Source organism: Dermacentor silvarum, chromosome 3 (assembly GCF_013339745.2).
Source record: "Dermacentor silvarum isolate Dsil-2018 chromosome 3, BIME_Dsil_1.4, whole genome shotgun sequence".
In the NCBI taxonomy this organism is placed as follows: domain Eukaryota; kingdom Metazoa; phylum Arthropoda; class Arachnida; order Ixodida; family Ixodidae; genus Dermacentor; species Dermacentor silvarum.
This window is the reverse complement of record NC_051156.1, coordinates 158468438-158488929: the sequence shown is the minus strand read 5'-3', so window position 1 is coordinate 158488929 and position 20492 is coordinate 158468438. Positions and strand designations below refer to the sequence as shown.

At 46.0% G+C, this 20492-nt stretch overlaps 1 protein-coding gene across 1 annotated transcript; it reads right to left on the bottom strand.

Annotated features, from left to right (window-relative positions):
- Nucleotides 1-7194: 7194 nt before the first annotated feature.
- LOC125944387 (solute carrier family 2, facilitated glucose transporter member 8-like) lies at nt 7195-20262 on the bottom strand. Its single transcript, XM_049664808.1, has 7 exons — nt 19916-20262; nt 18646-18883; nt 15585-15809; nt 14361-14564; nt 11803-12054; nt 9366-9665; nt 7195-7824 (listed from the first exon to the last, which is right to left on the bottom strand). Exons 1-7 carry the CDS (start codon nt 20260-20262, stop codon nt 7357-7359), a joined length of 2034 nt encoding a protein of 677 aa, XP_049520765.1. The 3' UTR covers nt 7195-7356.
- Between the last annotated feature and the right edge of the window lie 230 nt (nt 20263-20492).

Here is a 20492-nt window from a genome sequence, read left to right as displayed (position 1 = left end):
ATAGCCACTCTCGCGCGACGGCCTAAGAAGCGTTGGCCTGACGCGTACGAGACGTAGGAACAGCGTAGAAACTACGAACGATAGTTGCAGATGGCCGTACAAACGTTTCTGTGGCTGAAGCCTATAGTACAGTGGCCCCTGAGGAAAGAACGAACGGAAGGTGGAATGGAACGCCCAGTTACCGGAGCGGGATTTTTAAATAAACATTTTATGTTGGTTCTAAACGCAATACAAACCAATTAAAAATGAACGTTATATGAATTCGGCTTCATTGCAGGCAGGTCAAAAAGTCATACTCACCGTCTGCGCTTCTTCTTGCTCTTCTTCTTATGTTTCAAAACATCTCCAATACTGACGAGGAACATTGGCCGTACTGAAGTTGAAGAAAACTACGCAAGAATGAACAAATGAAAGAAACAAACAATAAAAGTGTACCATTGAGAACATAACGACAACGGATAAGGCATAGTTCCATGGTTTCCTGGTAATAAAGTTAAAATTTCTATACCAGTAGTAAATATTAGGAGCATTTTGCGGGAGAAGGGGAAGCGGCTACAACGAATAAACACATCTAAGTTATCTGAGGTTTATAAGGAAAATAAAAAAAAATTATCAGATGCAATTAACATGTTTTGAACATGTTTCAAGGAAGCAAAGCTTCCTTGAAGTGGGTAGTGAAATGCTCAAAATTGGCCCACTTCGTAATCATCATAATCAACACGCTGACAGGCGCCTTTGTAGATCTCCCATTGAGGCTATGTGCTATACTATGGGAATCGTATTCATCATGAACACACGGCGTTCATCTCAAAGAGCTTGTCGGTGGTGGCACGATATGTTCCGCCCACTTCTGGGCCAACTCCACGTTGTGGATATGTGCCTGCAGTGGATATAAATATTGGTTGATGATGATTATTGATCATCATCATGTTCAACACACTGGCAAGCTTCATGGCCAATCCCCCTTTGTGAGTATGTGTCGTAGTATGAAAATCATAATCATAATCAAGCCTCGTACAACAGCAGCCAACACAAGCCTCGCAGACACATTTCACGTCATTCCCATGACGGCACAGCGCCCTTTAAGAAACTCCCTTAGACGGTGGCGCCATATTACCCTCTAGGTGTTATAGTGAGAAAATCTCTGTATCGGGCCACCACCGACAAGTTCTTTCAGATGATCGACACGTGTTGATGATGATTACGTTAATATGTTAAAAACCTAATTGGTGAATTTTTGTTAATTAGTCGATTATGCATGTCAATTTTTTGTGCATGTAATGTCCGCCTCTTCGAGTAGACCAGCTCATGAACTAGAGTAGTGCTATCTGCCACAGGCAACATTTAAGTATTTTCTGAAAGTGTTTGCTGAAACATCTCGTATTTATGCCCTTGCATGCAAGAGGCGATGTTTCCATCCGTAATACGTAAATGGTGTAAATAAATAGAGTAGCTTTTTTTTCTTTTTTTTTGTCGCCAGTCGTTAGCATTGCCTACTGGAAAAATAATCAATATTGAGACACATATCACTCACGTGCTTTCCACACGCCGTTGATCAAAGACTCTGCCGAAGGGGTCACTGAAGTCTGCAGGTTTTTTTTTTTTTTCAGGGCCAAAAAAAGCACGCAAGGTAATTTGAAGTGAGGTGAACATACATCAACATATTCATTCTCATGGCATAGCCTATCCATTTTGTTGGCTACGTCCTTCTCTTTAAAAATATAATAAACTTTGTCCTGTGTATATATATTTAAATATATCGTGTCTGTGCATGGTTGATAAGCGGAAAATTTTTAAAAATGATGAAGTAAGGAAACACGGATGAGGTAGCCGCTGCTGGTGTTTCCTAATGCGCTTGTCCTCCTGTTGTCAGGATTTGCCGAAATAAAGCGAAAGTATAAATTAAAAGCCGTGCACGTCCGCGCCAACAATCCGTCGCCTGGGCTTCGGAAGCCCTAACGCTAGAATCGGCATGTTGACAACGAGCCCCTTCCTTAGCGCGTTCATTCTGGATGGATTTCCATGAATTTTCTTCATTATTAAATCTGTCTGTTACATAAGATAATCAATGGATCATAGCACCGTAAACGCTGGCTCCCCATTACGACGGCAGCAGAGAAGTGAAATTCTACGCTGGAATGATTAGTGGCAACGCAGCCAGCTGTGGAAGCAGGCGAAAGCGACGAACGCATGAGTGCGTGCCGAGAACGAGCCACATATGCAGCTCTGAAAGCAGCTTTTTTTTTTTCAGCGTTACATAGCCGGCACAGGCTAAGGTATACAAGCTTCGCTTTAAAAGGTGGCGACAAACCTTAAGGACAGGGGCGTAGCCAGGGGGCGGGGGGGGGGGGGGGCTGATGGGGCTTCAGCCCCCCCCCCCCCCCGAATTTTTTTGTGCTGGCATGCAACGCCGACCAAAACAACCACCGGCGCCAGGAATCATTCTGGATTTTGTCTACAATGTCTTTTTCACGCTCAAAAAGACGTTTCGGCCCGAACATTGCGAACTCGGGCTGGATTTCGTGGCAACATCCTTGCACCTGGAGTCACATAACGCAGGGAGCGCCATCTGAGCACAAACTTTCAAGGACTTTTCGATAGCGATTGGGCGCGTTGCGGCATCTCGAAGCGGCCGCGGAATCTACGGAGCGCATGGATTTTAATTCCGAAACTTTATGGCCATAAAGTTGTCAAACGTTTGACGCGACTAGTGCACCGACATTTCCAAAGGCGTGCTTTAGATTTTGGTTTATGGTTTAGATTTTAGATTATGGGTTTAATGTTCTTATAAACTTGGGCCAACATGCGCGCACTGGAGCCCTCGTGTCCAAGCCATTGCAGAAATGTAAGCACGTGCTCGCAATCTTCCACACAACCGAAAATACTAAATATCACCGTGACTGTAAGCTGGCAGCTGATAATTTTCTCCTAACATTTTCAGGAAGCGCACCCCATGTGATCGATCAGCTGGACCAGGGCAGGCATAGTAAAATAAGGAAAACAGAAGAAAGTTAACGGCCTATTATTGCGGCAGTTATTTCTTGCGGGCGACAAGGTCTGGCTCTCCGTAGCCATAAGGACAGTGGTCCTATAGATTTAAGCAAAGCCCCTGCTGAAAATACTGGTATTTTCAGAGCGCTTTTTCGCAGTGCGAGCTCATTGTGGAGATAGATATCTGAAGAACCATTTGGAAAGTTGCCCCAGTAATGCCTCATATTTAAGTCTGCAGATGTACAAAACCAAATTATAGAAATTTCTGGTGAAATTATCAAAGAAAGCCTAGATTCAAAAGTAAACGCTGCAGGCTGCTTCTCTATACTTGCTGACGAAACGGCGGATATTGCTGGAATCGAACAGCTTACTGTTTGTGCAAGGTACCTAAAGAAGGATTCCATCGATATCGAAGGAGTATTTTTAGGTTTGAAAACCGGAATAGATGCACTCTCTCATTGCGACTGCAGGTTCTATGTAGATGTGTACCAACTGCTGCAGATTCTAGTCACCCTTCCGGTGACCACTGCCAGCGCAGAGAGAATATTTTTAACATGAGATTACTAAAAAGAAAAAAAAACTTGCGCTCTACAATTTCTGAGGAATGCATGGTTAGGCTGGCGCTTCTATACACCCACACAGACGTCGGCGTCAACGTGTCTGAAGTCATTGACCGCTTCGCTAAACTTACCCGCCGAGTGAAGTTTGTCCTTTAGATAGCGAAGCAGCAAAAATCAATGCAAATAAAAAGCTCTGTTCCATCAGGTCCATAAACTCGTAATTATAAAAACGTGTGACTGTTCATTAGCTTTTAAAACTGCATAAATTCTCGCCGTTTATTCTAATAGTTAGCATCATCATCAAAATTATCACGCGAATACGAAAATCACGAGGACATCAACAACCAATTTTGACCAACCTTGCTTATTGAAAGCCCGGCCCACGCGGCATTTCCCAACAAACACACTCGTATATTGGGTAGTTCAACTTGCCGCATGATCTGTGGCTTTCGTTTGGCCTTTTCTTTCCTTTTTAGTTACCTGCTTTTACTTCTTTTTTGAACCGAAACAATACCCTTCTTTAATTTTGGATGCAGAATATTTGTTGCCGCTCAGCAGGCAGTTAAATTACACATTTTCGTACTGATTTCGGCATTATTCCGCTATTATTCTACCCATATGGTGCGGTCGCGACCGCCGCATGGCCCAACTACATTTCACGATTTCTGCGATCATAGTTTTGTTCGTGCCTGGATCATCTGTCTTTTTATGCGTAAAGTTTAGTATGTGTGACTGCGCAACATGTTTCTTTGTCTTGTTTGACGCATTATATACAGTGACGTTTGCTTAAATACGTAGATTTATTGGAGAGTTATACGTATATTTAAATATCTTGTTGCAAGGTGTTGCATATACAAGCAGTGAACTGTTTCCAGTGGCACTTTTTTGCGCTTTATCAAATTGTATCTTCGCATTTGTATATTCCATTCTATCTTCGCATTTATAATGCATATTTTGCCGAACTCCTGCTTTTTATATGTACTCACTGTTGCGACTATAATCGCAGTGTAATTACAATACACGAACGGTAACAGCTGCTCCTGCGCAATCTATTGCAACAAATGACAGCGTCATTTAGGTTTTTCCCTGGCCTTTGCATATCTACAAAAGTCTAAACAAGGTTCTTGAATGACAAACATTCATCAAAATATTTGTCCTCAACTTGTTCTTTTCATGGCCTTTACGTTTTTCATATCAGCTGAACGCACTCATTTTCTGGTTTCGAACTGATATAGTTCAAGAGTTCGTGTGATATTTTCTTTACTTATTAAATAGACAAAAAAGCACGGGAGAATTGATATCAGTTATTTCTGCCTCTATTTTTGGGACATACGAATATATTCTTTTATGAAAAAAAAACATATTATACTTGACAGTGCGTAGCGTTCAATAATTCGTTTGCAGCATTTAATATACAATGACATTGACAATGCAGTTATTATTCATGTATTTGATCCCTCGACAAATTCTATAAGGAGGAGGCCGCGCTGCAACGTGACGCATCTGTTCATCGTTCGCCCATGTTCTCAAAGAATATCGCTAGTTATACGCCATTAAGAGGGATAAATAGTACGAATAAACATTAATAGACTAAGTGATCAGTGATTAAATACCGCCCTTGCCGTACCGCGTGAACGTGACCCCATTCATTTGAACTCTTTCTCAACAGGCGAAAATTGCGGGGGCTTTCAGCTAAATCCGTCTCGCATACTGCCGGTTTGCGGACAGCGTGGCCTGTTCACTTGTCTCATGACTTCCAAAGTTGGCAATGGCTATCAGGGTTTTTCTATTAGTTTTAGTGCGTGTTCAGTGGTGATAAATGTATTTTCGTTTATGCTCATACCCCATTAAGGCTTTTCGTGACTCAAAAGTCCCTTGCGTCGTGTTTAACACCTTGAGACCTTAACATCTAAACAAGAGACGGGAGGGAATTGGCAAGAGTTCATCGCCTCCCGGAATTGAGGCTGTAATTGTAGAGGCGAAAGAGCGGGAAATATGCTCCTCACTCCGAGATTCGAAAAGTGCACGAGAGCAGACGTCACGCCGCGTGCGAGAACTTTACATCTTCCACGTGGCTGCGTGCACAACAAATCTCGCCTAAGGTCCATGTATGATCTTTGTGCAGGGAGCTTAATAATTAGACACCTTAATTCAGGGACCGTAATTTTGCCAGGCGAGTGTGGTGGCCAGCCAGAAAGCATTCCGCGGCGCTCCAGTAAGGCAATTGAATTGCTGTAGGAGCGGTGGTAAACGGAACCATTTGCCATTTTTTTCTCTGGGTCCCTCGTCTGCAGCTTTCCTCTTCGTCTACAAATGCGCAGGGCCTTTTCCTCTTGAACGATGGCATTCAAGAAAGCCAGTCAGGCATGCGTACAGTGGATTGTTCTCACCTGACTTCGGCGTCCACATCCACTGAATGGTTTGTTTCGTTCTCTTGACGCTAAACAAATCGGGCATCAGTGGAAGCAGGCACAGCTAGCAGGGGAACGTTTTTAATAGCGCCCTCGTTCGAGCAACGAAACATGACAGCTGGGACCCACCGCTAGCGCGCCAGCCTCTCCACTTCCGACGCTCGCAGTATATAAACGACTTTTGCACACAACCGACGGACAATGAATGATCTCGAATTCAACGGCAACCTGTAGGCAGTACGTTAGCAGCACCGCAGATAGCTTGTGCTCTTCAAGGGAACTTGTGCCGATCACCCCAATACCCTTAAAAAAAAAAAGGTTGTAATGGTTATGACCAAGCCTCACACCATTTGCTACCTTAGTATAACTGCAGTTGGTTATGATACAGTTAGCAACATAACTGAGTAAACAAGGTAGACACTGGTCTCAGCTACTGATTCCAAGCGCAGATAGCACCACTGGATTCGAAGTTTTTATTCTATGACACATATATCGGACCCACTGTGGAATACGCCACAGCTGGTCCGATGTACTCGTATGCAGCAAAGATGAGGATACTTGTATTAGGTGGTTTTAACTTCGTTTGGAATTGGTAGCTGAGACCCATTTAGTAACAGTGACTACCTTGTTTCGTCAGTTCTGTTACTAACTCTATCGTAACCAACTGCTGTTACACTAAGGTAGCAAATGGTGTGACACTCGGTAGTAACTACTACAACCCTTCTTGTTTTAAGAGGGAAGGTGCCAAACTGAGCGTACTGACAAGGATTGTGAATGATTATAAAAAAAAGTAAAATTAAAATTCTTGTGATTTACGTGCCACAGCCACGATCTGATCATGAAGCACGCCGTAGTGTTGGACTCCTATATGATTACTTAAAGAACCACTTGGAGTTCCTCAAATTGCACATGTCTAAGTACACTAGCACTTTTTGCATTTCGCTGTCATCGAAATGGGGCCGCAGGTACTAGAATTGAACAAGCGGACGATCCAAGTTACGGTATTCCAGTGGTTATGGGATCCCAGTCACTGCGATCCCATAACCACTGGGCTACAGCGACGGTAGAAGAAGATGTAAGAACGCGATTTATAGAAAAGAAGGGTATCGAATAACATTTTAAATACATGCACACTGCAAACTTAGGTTCTGGACAAGAAGTTTGTGTGTGGAGTATGCGACAATTTTTCGTGTAATTTCGAAATTATCGATAACCTGCACACGAAATAAAGGTAAGTAGTCTACTATGATGTCATAGGTCCAGTTTTTCGTGCGTCTTAAAGTTTTTTTTTTTTTTTTTCTTTCCTCACAGCTGTAGCTGCTGAAACGTTATGTCACTTCTCAAGACACGTGACTTCGTCAAACACCGGACGGGCGATGGCGAGGCCTTTCATCTCACTTGGTACCCTTCCTCTTCCTGGCACTCTCACTTGAGGGTGCTGAACCTGCGCTTGCCTTGGACGCCTTCGACTTTTGAGACGCGACAGATGACTTGCGATGGTCGAGATCCGGCGGCTGTCGCTCGCTGATCGCGGCAAGTTTCTTATCCGAGGCCTTCGATGAGTCCTGGGAGACGTCCGAATCCGGATTCTCCGTTGTCAAAGCTTCTGTTGGAGTGCGGCTGACAGATGACTGTCGCTGCTCAGCTGTCAAGTCTTCTGATGGGGCTCGAGCGACGTCTGACGACCGCTTATCTGGTGTCAATCTTTTCAATGAGGTTTCGGCGGTACCTGGCTGCGGCTTCTCCAGTACCGGTGGCTTGGCGACGGACCTCGCACCTTCGCTAATGCTGCCACGGCCTCCCGAACCAGGTGGGGCAAAGATATGTCCTTGGCTCTTTGATCTCATCTTCCTTTTTCGAGCCTGCAGACGGCAGGGTAATGTAAAAAGATGTAGGAAGCTGTTCTGACTGTCCTGATCTGACTTTTGTTAGTCAGTGACAAGTAAAAGAAAATGGAGGACGCTCAAGCTTCGCTTCTAAGCGTGGAACGCGATAGAATTCAAAGATCCTGACTGCTTCTCACGGTTCCCGACGACTGCAGCTTATGCAACCGTAATTGTTACTGGCAAACACTGGCGGCGAACGCTATGCACGTAGGCGAGCTTTCTGGTAGAAACACGGCCCCTTGGGTGGGCCAATCCCGGAGATAGGGCACAACCGCGCCAAAGAAATGACATCATTTTCAAGTTTCCGTGTTTGTTTCGCACTTTTGATATTTAAGTCTGAGATGATTTAACATAAAAGGCATGCGGCTGTGGGTGTTTTGTTTCATGACATTTGTTTGTGAATGGTGTGGCAATACAACCCGCATATATGGCACTTCATATAAGAAGGCGTGCGCTATACATATACGTAAAAACTGGAGGACGCTTAAGCTTTGCCCGCAAGAATGGAACGCGATAGCGTTAACCGAACCATTTGCATCGCATTTTTGATTCAGTGGGCTTCACCGCAACACAGAACGTTGGAAAGCCAGCTTACAAAGACCAAGCTGACACCGGTCCTCTTAAAGTCGGCTTCACTTTTAAACAGAAGTGCAATGCTGGGAAAACGTTTTTCCGGGGGCAACATAAGTCGTCTTATATTAAAATGTGAAGGCCCTAGCACCTTTCTTATTATTTTATTAATTTTTTGCTATTGCGCCGACGCGCGCTCGTGTCCAAAACGCATTAGGCAGGCGAAGTTCCAATTTGTCCGGCCGAGCACGCGAGCGCCATCTGGATAACATTTTCCAAGTAAATTACCCGAGCGCGTCGTATTGGTATGGGAGAAATGCTGGAAAAGGGGTTTGTGTTTGAGTTTCCTCGTAACAGAATTGTGTTTTCTCGTGCATTCAAATTACAATCCGACGCCACCGTGTCTGTAGGTTGTGGTTAAGTCGTACTTTACCATTTTTCTCGCAGATTTCACTGTGAGAAATTCAATTTCTGTTCACCAAAACCCTGCACCACGTGGAGGGCCTGCGCGGTCGGGGTGATTCTGGATGATTTTCTCCTTCGCTAACACCTGCGCTACGCGGAAAGCCTGCGCGGTAGGGGTGGTTGGGGATGATTTTTTCCGCCACGGACTCCGACGCCGCTATAGCGTTAATATATTAATATTTAGCGTTAATTATTGTAATATAACGCTATAGCGTTAATATATTCGGAGGCCCTGCGTGGTTGGGGATGATTTTCTCGGCCTCGGACACCGACGCCGGAAGAGCCGGGCCAAAGCGCTGCTTTCCCTCTTGAAAAACCTTCAATAACACACACACACACACACACACACACACACACACACACGCTTCATTCCTTTCCAAGGTGCATGGTAGTATGAATATGTACGAACTAGCCCCCTTAATGGCATCGCTGATTCCTCTCTCAGTATTGTATCGTCGCAAACCCCAAGAAGGTTCGTTTACCCTCTCGTCAGGATCGATAAGCAGGATATCCTCGATGGACATGCAGTCAGTGTCGGGGAGCAGTGTGAAGCTGATCAGCCCTCCGGTGAGGGCGATGAACCCGTACAGCCAGAGGGACACGGCGAGCATCCGGGTAGTAGCAGTGGTAGAGACAAAGTTGGCCGTCACAAAGGAGCCGGCCCAGCTGGCTGCGCACACGCTTCCAAACTCCAGTCCGGTGCCACGGAGGGGAACGAGCTCCGCCGCAAGGATCCACGGGACGGGTCCCAAGCCAGCCGAGAAGGCGACAACGAACAAGGCCTATTCCGGGGAAAGCACAGGCAGGGAATTAAAAGCGACACCGAAACATGTAATTGCTTGCCTACGCCGAATTGTGGAAGGGCATTGTTGAGGGCTATCACCCATCTAACCTGTCATTTAGTTTGCAACATTATCGCCGTCATCATCATCGCCGTCATCATCAGCATCAAGCTAACAAGCAACACCCGGGCGCCGCCGTAAATTACATCTCATTACAAAGAGGTACTCTTGCAGGTTCCTGAGGGGCTATTACAGTTAACATGGATCTGCTACTTGCTAAGATGTTCTCATAAGTGAAGAATCTTATCTGTAAAGCGTAGCAACTTTAAGTGAATAACTGTACTGAAAAAATATGGTGAGAATACGGTTTATTTAAACCTGGTAATCATAGTCCTAAAGCAGTTATGAGTACTTGTTTTAAACGTTACCTAAAGAATAACTCCAAGCATTATTAGAGCCACGGCGGATATAGCGTACGCCATTCATTAAAAAGTCATGATGATCATAGAGAGAAGGGACAAAGACTACCGAAGAACACATGCTAATTTCGAATGAAAGTGCCCGGAAGAAAGGGACGAAACGAGTATTCCTTTTAAACGCGGGAGTTATACTTCATGTGAAATAGTCGACGCTTACTTCATTTAAAGAAGAAGCACGTGTGTGACCTCAGCTTCTATGACGTGTAACGATAGCGAAGCAGATTTCATGAAGCCTGTTCTCAGTATAGTGGCAGACAATTTGGGTATGTTGTCTCACGTTTCTCTGCGCCGCTGACCAGCTAGCATTCTGGTGCGCACGCATTGAAGTTGATATTATATATGTATACCTTTCTAAAAAAAAAATCACTGCCGAAGCATTCCGTATACAGATGGTTAAATAGCGGAGCTCAAACGTGTGGCCCTGGTGTTTATCACTGGGTTAATCCCGACGGTACATTAAAGTATTTCTCAGTTATTGGTTACATCTTTGTGTTTCTTAATAAGGTTACACACACGTTCGGCTGCGACGGAGAAAACTACGTCACTGACGGTATGCCCGCAGTCCGCTGTTGTCGCATTGCCGCTTGCGATTCTTCAAAATTGCTTCAAAATTAAATCTGTCCGTCACGTAAGACAATGAATGGCTCCTACCCCCTTAAGCAATGGCTCATAACCCCGTAACCCCCCCATTTACGACGACAGAAGTGAAATTCAACGCTAGAATAATCAGCGGCATTGGAGCGCCAGCTGTGGACGAAGACGACGACGACGAACGCGGGAGCAGGGGCACGAGTGCATTCGCGCGGTTGCGCCGAGGGGCGCCGACGAGCCAGCTGTGGAAGACGACGGCACTCGAGCCATTGCTGATGATGATAGTTTCAGCGTATAGGCGACGGACGGACTAATTGGCTAGCCATATACAGCTTCGCTGTAAAAACAATTTCAGTTAATAGTAAGCACTTTCCCTGCGTTCTTCAGTCGTCTGTCTCCCTTCTCGCTTTCCTAATCGCGAATCTGCGTCAGCTCGCTCAGGTCACCGTTTTGTTCAACAATGTCACGTTGTAGTGACGGTCAGGAACACAGGAGCAAAACTGCGAATCACGAATCTGAGGCTCTATCGGGCGAACTTGTGCCCCTAAATCAAGTGGCATTCAAAGCACAACGACAGTGGCGAACACAGTCAGCGACCATCGGAATCTGTTCTGCGGTTCATGGGCGTCGGCTTTTATACATGACTTGTCGAAAGTTTCAGGGTAATTGCTGGTGCCCGCGTGACTGCCAGAAAGTACTACGCAATTCGTGTCGTGCATACAATCTAATTTTTCAAGGTTCGGCGAGAACATGCGCAACAGATAGAATCAATTATAACATTCGAGTAGGTTCCAAATTATGCCGTCGTGTCTTGCGCTGAGCGATAACTTGCAAGTTGTTAGCTGGTAAAATGCAGTCCCAGATAAAAGAATGACTAAGTTCACGTGTCAATAAGAAGCATTCGTGTGGTCTACGGCGGATTGAGGGATGTGGTAGTTATCTGCGGCAGCTCCGAATACTGCGACTGTATTCAGATGGGAAGCAGCCCGAAACAGGAAAGCTTGTCAAGCGTGGTTACAAATGCGCTACGCTGTCTCGAGATCATCGCAGTATCGCTCCACTCGTACCTTCAAAGCAAACGTGAGCATGCTGTTGGCGTCTGGCGTTGTGGCGGCGTCTGAAGTGCCCGCCTCTACTTCTACATCGGCGGGAGGCGTCGCTGTCGAATCGTCGACGACCGCGGGTCGATCAGGCGTAGAGCTATAGTAGATGACTCCCAAGATGGTCATGCTACCCCAGCACACAACCACGGAAAGCGCGAGCAACTTGCGACGGCCTGCTGAGTCGATGAAAGGCACGACTACCAGCGCTGCCAAAGTCTGAAATGCAGTAAAGGTACATACCATATAGTCCAGCATACCGTCTTTACCTTTGTTACCTAGAACAGACTTAAAGGGCACCTAATCCATCTCTGATAATTCAAGAACATTCACGTGGCGCTTTCCGGGCTTTTCCGGTCTTTTCTTCACATGCCGTAATGTCATCAGTCATGCACGTGACGTGACGTCACCAAGGTATATGCTGCCGACTGGCCCATATATATATATATATATATATATATATATATATATATATATATATATGTGTGTGTGTGTGTGTGTGTGTGTGTGTTCCAATTCCAATCAGTTTCAATTGGTCTGATAACATGACTTGACCATGCAGGCATTCGCCGACTCTTCCTCATCGTCTAGGTTTCCCGTCGCGCGCAAGCAACTCATTTCTTTTTGTGTAGTGTGTTTTGTCCTGCGGGTGCCGCTGCAAAAGCGTCTAACCGATAAGCGCTGAGTCGGGGCAACCGGAAGTTGATGGTGTTATCACACAAGAAAAAAGTGCAAAGGTGACGTACAGTAGAGAAGCAGTGTCCACGCGTCTTCTAGTGAAGTACGTGTCAAGGAGAACAGAGCACCCGTGGAGAAGGTAGTGAACGGCTAAAAGTAAACCGCTCACTCGGCTTCTAGCTCAGAGTGATTATAGGGGCCCTTTTAAAGAAATAGCGTGAGACAGGTGAGTAAGTGAGCTAGTTCACGGGGATTACTTGAAGAGGCGGACATAGCTCGCACGAAACCTCACAATTTTCCATATAAAGTGCCTATATATAATTAAAGATATTTGCTCCATGTCGTTCTTATTATTATCCGCTTTAAAAAAATGTTGAAATTTCGGAATTAAGGCCGAGAAGCAGTAACGTCCCATGCCCATTTATAATAAATTCTAAGTGTAGCGCCACTTTCTAGACATCTGTCCTCCGAATGTGCTACGTTGGTGTTGCAGTTAGGCTGATGGTTAAGTTAACGTTTTCCGCAACTTTCTCCTCGTGAAAGCGTTACAAAACTTAAGTGTAACAACAATGTTCTGCGAATAGAGTTCTTGGACGAATATATGCAAACCGGTGCTTGTCTCAGGATTGCAGTTGGGCGAACGTGCCATGAAAAAAATATACGTGCTTCGACATCCGCACTACAATACAAAGGTCTTCGTTAATTACATAATCACTGAATATCGTGTGTTTACTCATGTACACAGAAAAAAAAGAGATTATCCCCATTTTACTGCCTTAAAAAATCGACTCTTCTAATTTGGTCCCACTCTTACGTTAGCCACACACATGTACTTTTGCTGCATTAATGTTCTTGTTAAATTTGCGTACAAAGCTGAGTGTAACGGTTTACATAGCTTTCTGGCTACGTAAGCCGGTACGGCTATGGGCACGTGGCTATGGCTTTCTTCTCGCTATTGTTTGTTGTGCAAACCATAGGTGCAAGGTCGTGACAAGGTCATTTTTATGTGTTGCTGGCTGGTGCCAGTGTATGCAGTAGGAGCCACTGGGCTTGGGAAGCCGCCTTAACGGGTTTTTTTTCCTGGTGGCTTTAAATTAATGTTCAAATAAACTTCCAACTTGTAATAGCTACAAAGCACGATAACCTCTGGCTGAATAGTATACATAAGTTGTCTACCACATAGGAATTCCTTTCCGCTTAGCTTCGACGCATACTATAGTTCCTCCAGGCGCTAACTGGTGGGGGAACGCGGCAGAATAACCTCATTCCAATGCCGGCAAAACGTGTCCCCCGTGTAGATTTCGATAATAATAAAAAAAATCGCACTTATTTCTTTAGAAGCAATTTTCGACCTCTTGCAGTATTTCCAAAAAGGGCCATCTTTACTGTGACTGATTACTCGAAAGACTAGACATCCCAACGAAACGGATGCAGTACGATCGCCGCAAACCCGGCAAGAAAACAAAAAAAGAGAAAAAAAAAAGCTCGGGAGGACCACTGATTATGGAAGTGGTGTGGAACAACTTTTTTTTTTTTTGTATGCAATCTGGTAGAACCTGAGCCCCGCCAACAAGGAAGGCTAAAATTGTCTTAAGTGTACAGCATTACGTTCACTGAAATGAGCCTGTTTAAACGCCAGTAGCGATAAATTATAACTGACGCTATCAACATATTCGCTGAGAGCTTACGAGTCTGCGAGAGTTTAATACACGTAGCGTCCAAGAGCGCACTTTTGGCGTTTGCCTGATTCTCGGGAAGCTTGTTGGGTTTTGCTTTTGTACTGCCATGGCTGTACAGAAACGGCGGAATTATTCAGCACGCAGGGACTTCCGCGTACGCCAACGCACCTGCAGCAGAGCAAGAATGATGGCGCTGTCCATGGAAGGCGCGTTGAATTCGGATTCGGGCTCCAGGCTGACTGTGCTGATGATGACGCTGTTGATGCCGCTCAACTGCTGCGTCACCACCAGCAGCAGTGCGAGCAAGTAGTGCGCCACGGGGGTCCTGTACTTTGGCAACACTGCCTGGATGGCGTCGAACTCGATGTCGGCCTGAAGGACAACACGCCGCAACAATCGTTGTCAAAAACTCAAATTGACAAGAGAAGAAAGGCCTATAGCTGTACACTGCTCTCGTATCGCACTGCAACAGTTAAGACTAATGTATGGCCAGGGATTCTTATAGTAGCGTCAAATGTCGGGCTAGTTGCTTCTGCATGATTCAGGAAAGATGACAAAAAAAGTAAAGAACACAAATAAGGACAAGCACTCGTCCTTGTCTCTGTTCTTTGTCTATTTGTGCTCGTTCAAGGAGTGATGCTGTTACAGCATGAGTCCCAAATTGTCCCTATGTTATTGTCACCGAACAGGCTGTATTTCTTTTCGTACAGCGTGTATACTTCCCGAAAAAAAGAAAAACACAAAAATACACGCATAGTTGAATAGCGGATATTGTTTCTATACGCAATGGTAATGTCTTACCAAAGTCCACTTCTCCAACTCGCTCTTTCTTGTTTCCCGCAGTCCACGACGTCAAGCAGTTTTGTACAGACTTTACAAGCTACACATAATGGACTGTGACTGATAAAAAAGAATGAGATAAAAGGTAAACGTAAAAGGTGTTAGAAGCCAGAAACAATTATTATTTTAGCACACGCTCTGATACCAGCGCTACGTGCGGGACGGGTCACGTGCTTCATTTTCTACGTAAATGTTCCGCAGAAGTGCCAAAAGGAATTTGTCAAATGCATCTACCACTTAAAACGATCCTAATGTTTCTTTTTAGCGTCCAAATTCAAGTCTCTGTTGACCGTAATTATTACAATTAAGCTTATAGACAGACTAAATAAAGCTCGAAACCTCTCTCTGGGTTTAGTGAAGAGTCTATAGATTGCAAAAAAAATATTAGTATATTGCGAACGAACTCAAACCCTTCAGACCACGTACAAGCACTCAAAGGGGTTTTGTACAGTGTTACCGTTCTCGCAACTATTTAGCAGGAGAAGTAAAGCGTTTGAAACTCGATGTATATCTACGAGAACGCAACGAACATTGCGTAAGTCTCACACTCACCCGCGACTTGGAACCACGCAAAGTAATGAGCGCCTTCAAAGCGCCCATGGTGTCGCCCTTCTGTAGAATCCAGCGAGGAGACTCCACTGCAAAACCTCTGGTGAAGAAGAGCAACGCAACGGCAGGAGGTGCGCATAACACGGCCAACCAGGCCCAGTCCAGGAAACGGCCGACGCAGTACGAGTACAGGATACCTAGTGTGACAGCGAACTGGTGCACGGCGCCCTGCGTTTGGGAACCGACTGTTGCACGTGCGTTTTAACGCGAGAGCGTTAAAGGCCCCGTGTCGCAGAAAATCCGGCGTCGCGGTCGACGCTGGCGCCGGCGGCCGCGGCCCAAAAAATCATCGCGAACCACACCGACCACGCAGGCCCTCCGCGTGTAGCACAGGTGTTAGTGGACTAATGGAGCTTCTCAAAGTAAAATACGTAGAAAAAATCGTAAAGTACGACTTAACCACAACATACAGGCATTCTCTAGTCGTATTGTGACTTGAATATACGAGAAAACATAATGCTGTTACCCGGAAACTCACAAACACAAGCCGCTTTGTCAGCATTTCTACTACTCATACAGCGGCGCGCCGTAGTTCCTTACGAAAGCACCATCCAGATGGCGCTCGCCTCCTCGGCAGCCGTGCGCAGAGGCGAAGTTAAAGCAAAAAGAAAGCTGCAGTTGCCGCGAAACCTGATAAGCAGCCAGGGATCATTTAATGCTTTCCAGTTCCACTGTTAAAGGCGAAGCTTAAGCGTCCTCCAAATGTTTTTCTCCTAAAGCTGTAGAAAAAATGCTTTTCGCTTACCGCTTCACTATTGTACCTCAGATTTTGCAGCAAGATCGAATTTAACGGTCCGGATCGTTCAATATAGCTGGGCACTGCTACTTCCTTGTCTTTAAAGGTTACAAATGAGTAGTTGTCGTGGTCAACGTCGCTCGCACTGCTGATGCTTAAAACATGGCGGCTATGTCTCTTTCGGCGTGTGCAAGGCATGGCCTCCGAGATTGAAAACCATCTGGGAGGCGCAGACGAAGGCAAAGTTGCAGTTTTTCTTTGCAAACGATGCAGATAACCATGCCAAATGTTATATTGAATGTTTTAAATTAGAAACTGCGATCTTACTGCAATATTTGAACAATACAAAGAAGCGGTAAGCACAAAATGTTTTTTTTTCGTGATGTTCATAGAAAAATTATACCACGGCGCCTCAGCGACGGCTTTCTTTGAGTATCAATGAATCAATCAATCCATTCATCAGTCAATTATTCAATCAGTCAAACAATCAACCCATCAATGCTTATTCATGTAGCAAAGAATATGACGAAGTGATAAATCAATGCCTCCGTTTTGCTTGCCATGTTCTCGCTCCCGTAATGTGAGCAGCAGTTAAACAATAATATTAAGTGATTATAAAGGCTATGAACATGTTTCAGCAAGAGATGCAGATATGGTAGGTACAGGAATATATATAAAAACCTTTCTCACAGAAATACACAAGTGAATTAGAGTTGCAGCAAGATGCGTAAGTGCACAAGCCTAAGTGAATAACGTGACCCGACTGTCGCAAATAATGAACTGGAAATATATATATTTTTCGATAGAGAGTTTGTCAAATTCCTTATCAAAATAGGAGACTCGAGACATAATGAGAGTTACTTGAGCCATACTTGAGCAAGTCCTAGGTTCCGCGTTTCTCAAGAAGCAATAGCTTTAGGTACACTAAGAGACGAAAGCACTTAACACCTGCTCAAAGCATCTCGGAGGATGTCAATGCCGTAAGTACGTGATATTTCAAGCATCGTCATTTAAATGCGTGTCAACAACAATAACCCTTGCCGTTCTTCCACCATCTTGCGCAGATGCCACATTACTTGACATTTACGTAATAAACGTTCATTAAACATTTATGCACGAGCGTTGCGCGGGCAAATGTCTCGCACTAACTATACTCCCAGGTTACGCCAGATCTGTGAAACCTTTTTTTTTGCTACGGACGTGAGCACCATGGATGCCCAAAAGGCCGCACACTAAACATTCCAACACCCTTAAGGGTGCAGTCTGTCGTCAGACCAGCACCCTTAGGGTGGTAATACAGGCACTCTTATTAGATTAAAAGCTTTAAGGAAAGGCGTTTGGCGAGCGAAATGAACGAAAAAAAAAATGTCGCAGTTTCACCCTAAAGGCGAAGCATGAATTGCGATAGCAACTTAGCAGAGAGCTATACAGAGTAAAGATAGTAGTTTTATCACCTGTATAAACTTGCACATGCAGCAGCACCAGCAACGCGCAGAACTGTTGTCGACGCCGTCGGCGTTTTACCCGCGTTCGCACCGAACGCGCGTGGCGTTAGGACAGTTGCCAGTGCCTCTGGGGGTGGCTCGGAGGTTTTCGACGAGATCAGAATGGGACATCCGTCGAGCAGCGTCGGAAATCTTACCTACCTTCTTACCTCGCAACGTTTTTATATAAATACGCATTTGGTGCCGCAGCTAAACGTCGCCTCCCCTCCCTCGCTCCCGTCCCCCCACGGCATTTCGCGCCACGGCAGAAGTCGAGTTTGCTCTCTATATATGGTGATTGTAACGGAGGAAAGAGACGCAGCCCTTCAGGGAGCACGGCGCCGAACGCGCGTTTGCTCTCCGCCGTGCGTGCTCTCCCCGTGAAAGCGCGCGACCCTCGCGCGCTTTCCCTCGCACATACAGCGTCCGGAGTAACACTCCGTTGAAAGTTGAAAGACACAGCGTCCTCGAAATAAACGCTCAGTTGAAAGTTAGCGCTCGTCCGGTTCTCTCGTTCTTGTCCGTGTCTTCAAGCGCTATGACCACCTATGAGATTTCATCGCCGTTGACGTAATACGGAACCTCACGGCGACGGCGACGGCAGAAATCCTCTTTGAGTGTTCATATAATTGCTATCGCAATAAAACGCAACAAAGCATTTCATCTCATCTGTTTAGGCACTATTCATTCGCTTACGTCAGCCAAGCGGCGGGCGTGTAGCCAGCGCTCTGCGACAGCGAGCATCCCTGGAGCCACCACTCACGTGCGTTCCGCGTTGCGTTACCGGGGCCATCTCTGCTATGTGCGCCGGCACGACGAGGGAGACGACGCCGGTCAAGAAGCCGCCGACGAATCGCGCGCCGCAGTAGTAGTACATGTTCTGCGCCCAGCCGATTACGAGCCAGGACGCGAACAGGCCCATTGCTGCAACAGACAGGCTGCAGCGGCGGCCGTTCAGCTGCGTCAGCATCGCCCCGGCTAGAGAGCCGAACACCGCACCCAGGCTCATCATGGAACCGAACCTGCGTGCGAACGAGGTACAGCGTCGGCGCCAGTAGTACTTCTACCATCTCATCTCACGCTACGTTTCCATGCATTCTCCGTTTACATGCAGTTCATTGTTACAGTTTACATGCATATACCCCGAAAACAAGGCAGACGGGTTGCCTTTTATCAACCATTGCGTGCTTTGTCTTTAAATCTACAGAGGAATACTGACATGACATTTTTGACTTATCAACGTTCTTGCGTTAAATGAAGGTCCCATAGACTTTGGGAACAGAGGGAGGGAAATACTGGCAAGCATCACCGCGTCCTAAAAAAATACTATAATGACTTTCCAAAGGCCACGTTTGACTTAGTTTACCAGGAGGTTAACATTACTGTCGCGACGTCAAAGCGCATAAGGTCGACGCGTGACAGCGAAACGACAGAACATCGCAAAGTAGTAGTCACTTGCTGATGCTCGCTTTAAGTCCGTCTGCTACGCTGCTATTCGCTGCCCCACCCGACGTAGTAGACGACGGAGGCAGCGTGAGCGAGTGCCAAACCGTTACAATAGACAGTTTTAGTTTCACGTACATAGAAGCTTTGCGCCCGCAAGCATGCAGAACTCATGTTCGTAGAACTCTCATGCTTGCATGAGCAAAGCTTCTGCGTACGTGAAACTAAAACTGTCTAGTGATCTGCTAGCGCGCGACTGTCTTCTACGCCATAATGTACCGACGCACACAGATCCTGGGAAACCAAACGATAACCGTAGAAAAGTGCGCTCGAGTTTATCGATGCGATGTTTTACAAAATGTCTCCAGTGCAAATGAGGCACTGTTGACGCGTCCCATGCCTATATATATACCGAAGTCATTATGTGACTACGCATAGCGCTTATCGCAGCGATTTAAATATATTATTAACAATTCCAAAGGATATTCAACTGCAAAGGAAAAGCCGTCATCAGTTTTTCAAGCACCTCTTTTCAGACGAAGAGATTGCAGTGTGTTTCGCAAGCTCACACGTCACCGACGAAAACACATTGCATACGAGCGCACCCTTACCACAATATCTGCCTGTGTGGAATGTCAAAGGAGCCTCGATGTCCCGCTTCGTCCAGAGTGCGGCCGCCAGGAAGCGCGTAGCCAAGCGCGGTGCCGATGCACAGTGACCCGGCCCAGCAAGGAACCAGCGTCATGTACCTCATGGCACCTTTCCCGCAGCGTCCTTGCGTCAAGCCCCAGATGCTGGTGAGGTCGTGCGTAGCAGCCGACGCAGCCAGCTCAGTCTCCAGCATGCGAACAAGGTCCATTGTGCTGCCCCGTCGCACCTTCTCGGACAGCCTGGAGTGTTTGTCCTGGTGGCTGATGACAGTGGTGTCACCAATCAAATACGGCGTTCCCTTCCGCATTCTCGATAGCTCGCACAACGTACAGGCACGACGCGTTATAGTGCTCTTGGCCAAGACGTAGCACCAACGGGCGTTACGATAGTTGTCCTCTGGACTGCGGCACAGGAGGCGGAAGACCACTTCTTCTTCTTCGTCCGAGCCTCCTCGTCTTTGCCGCAGACAAGGTTAACTGCAATGATGATGATGATGAACCGCTGTAGTGGCTCGAACCCACTAAGGGAGATAGGCCA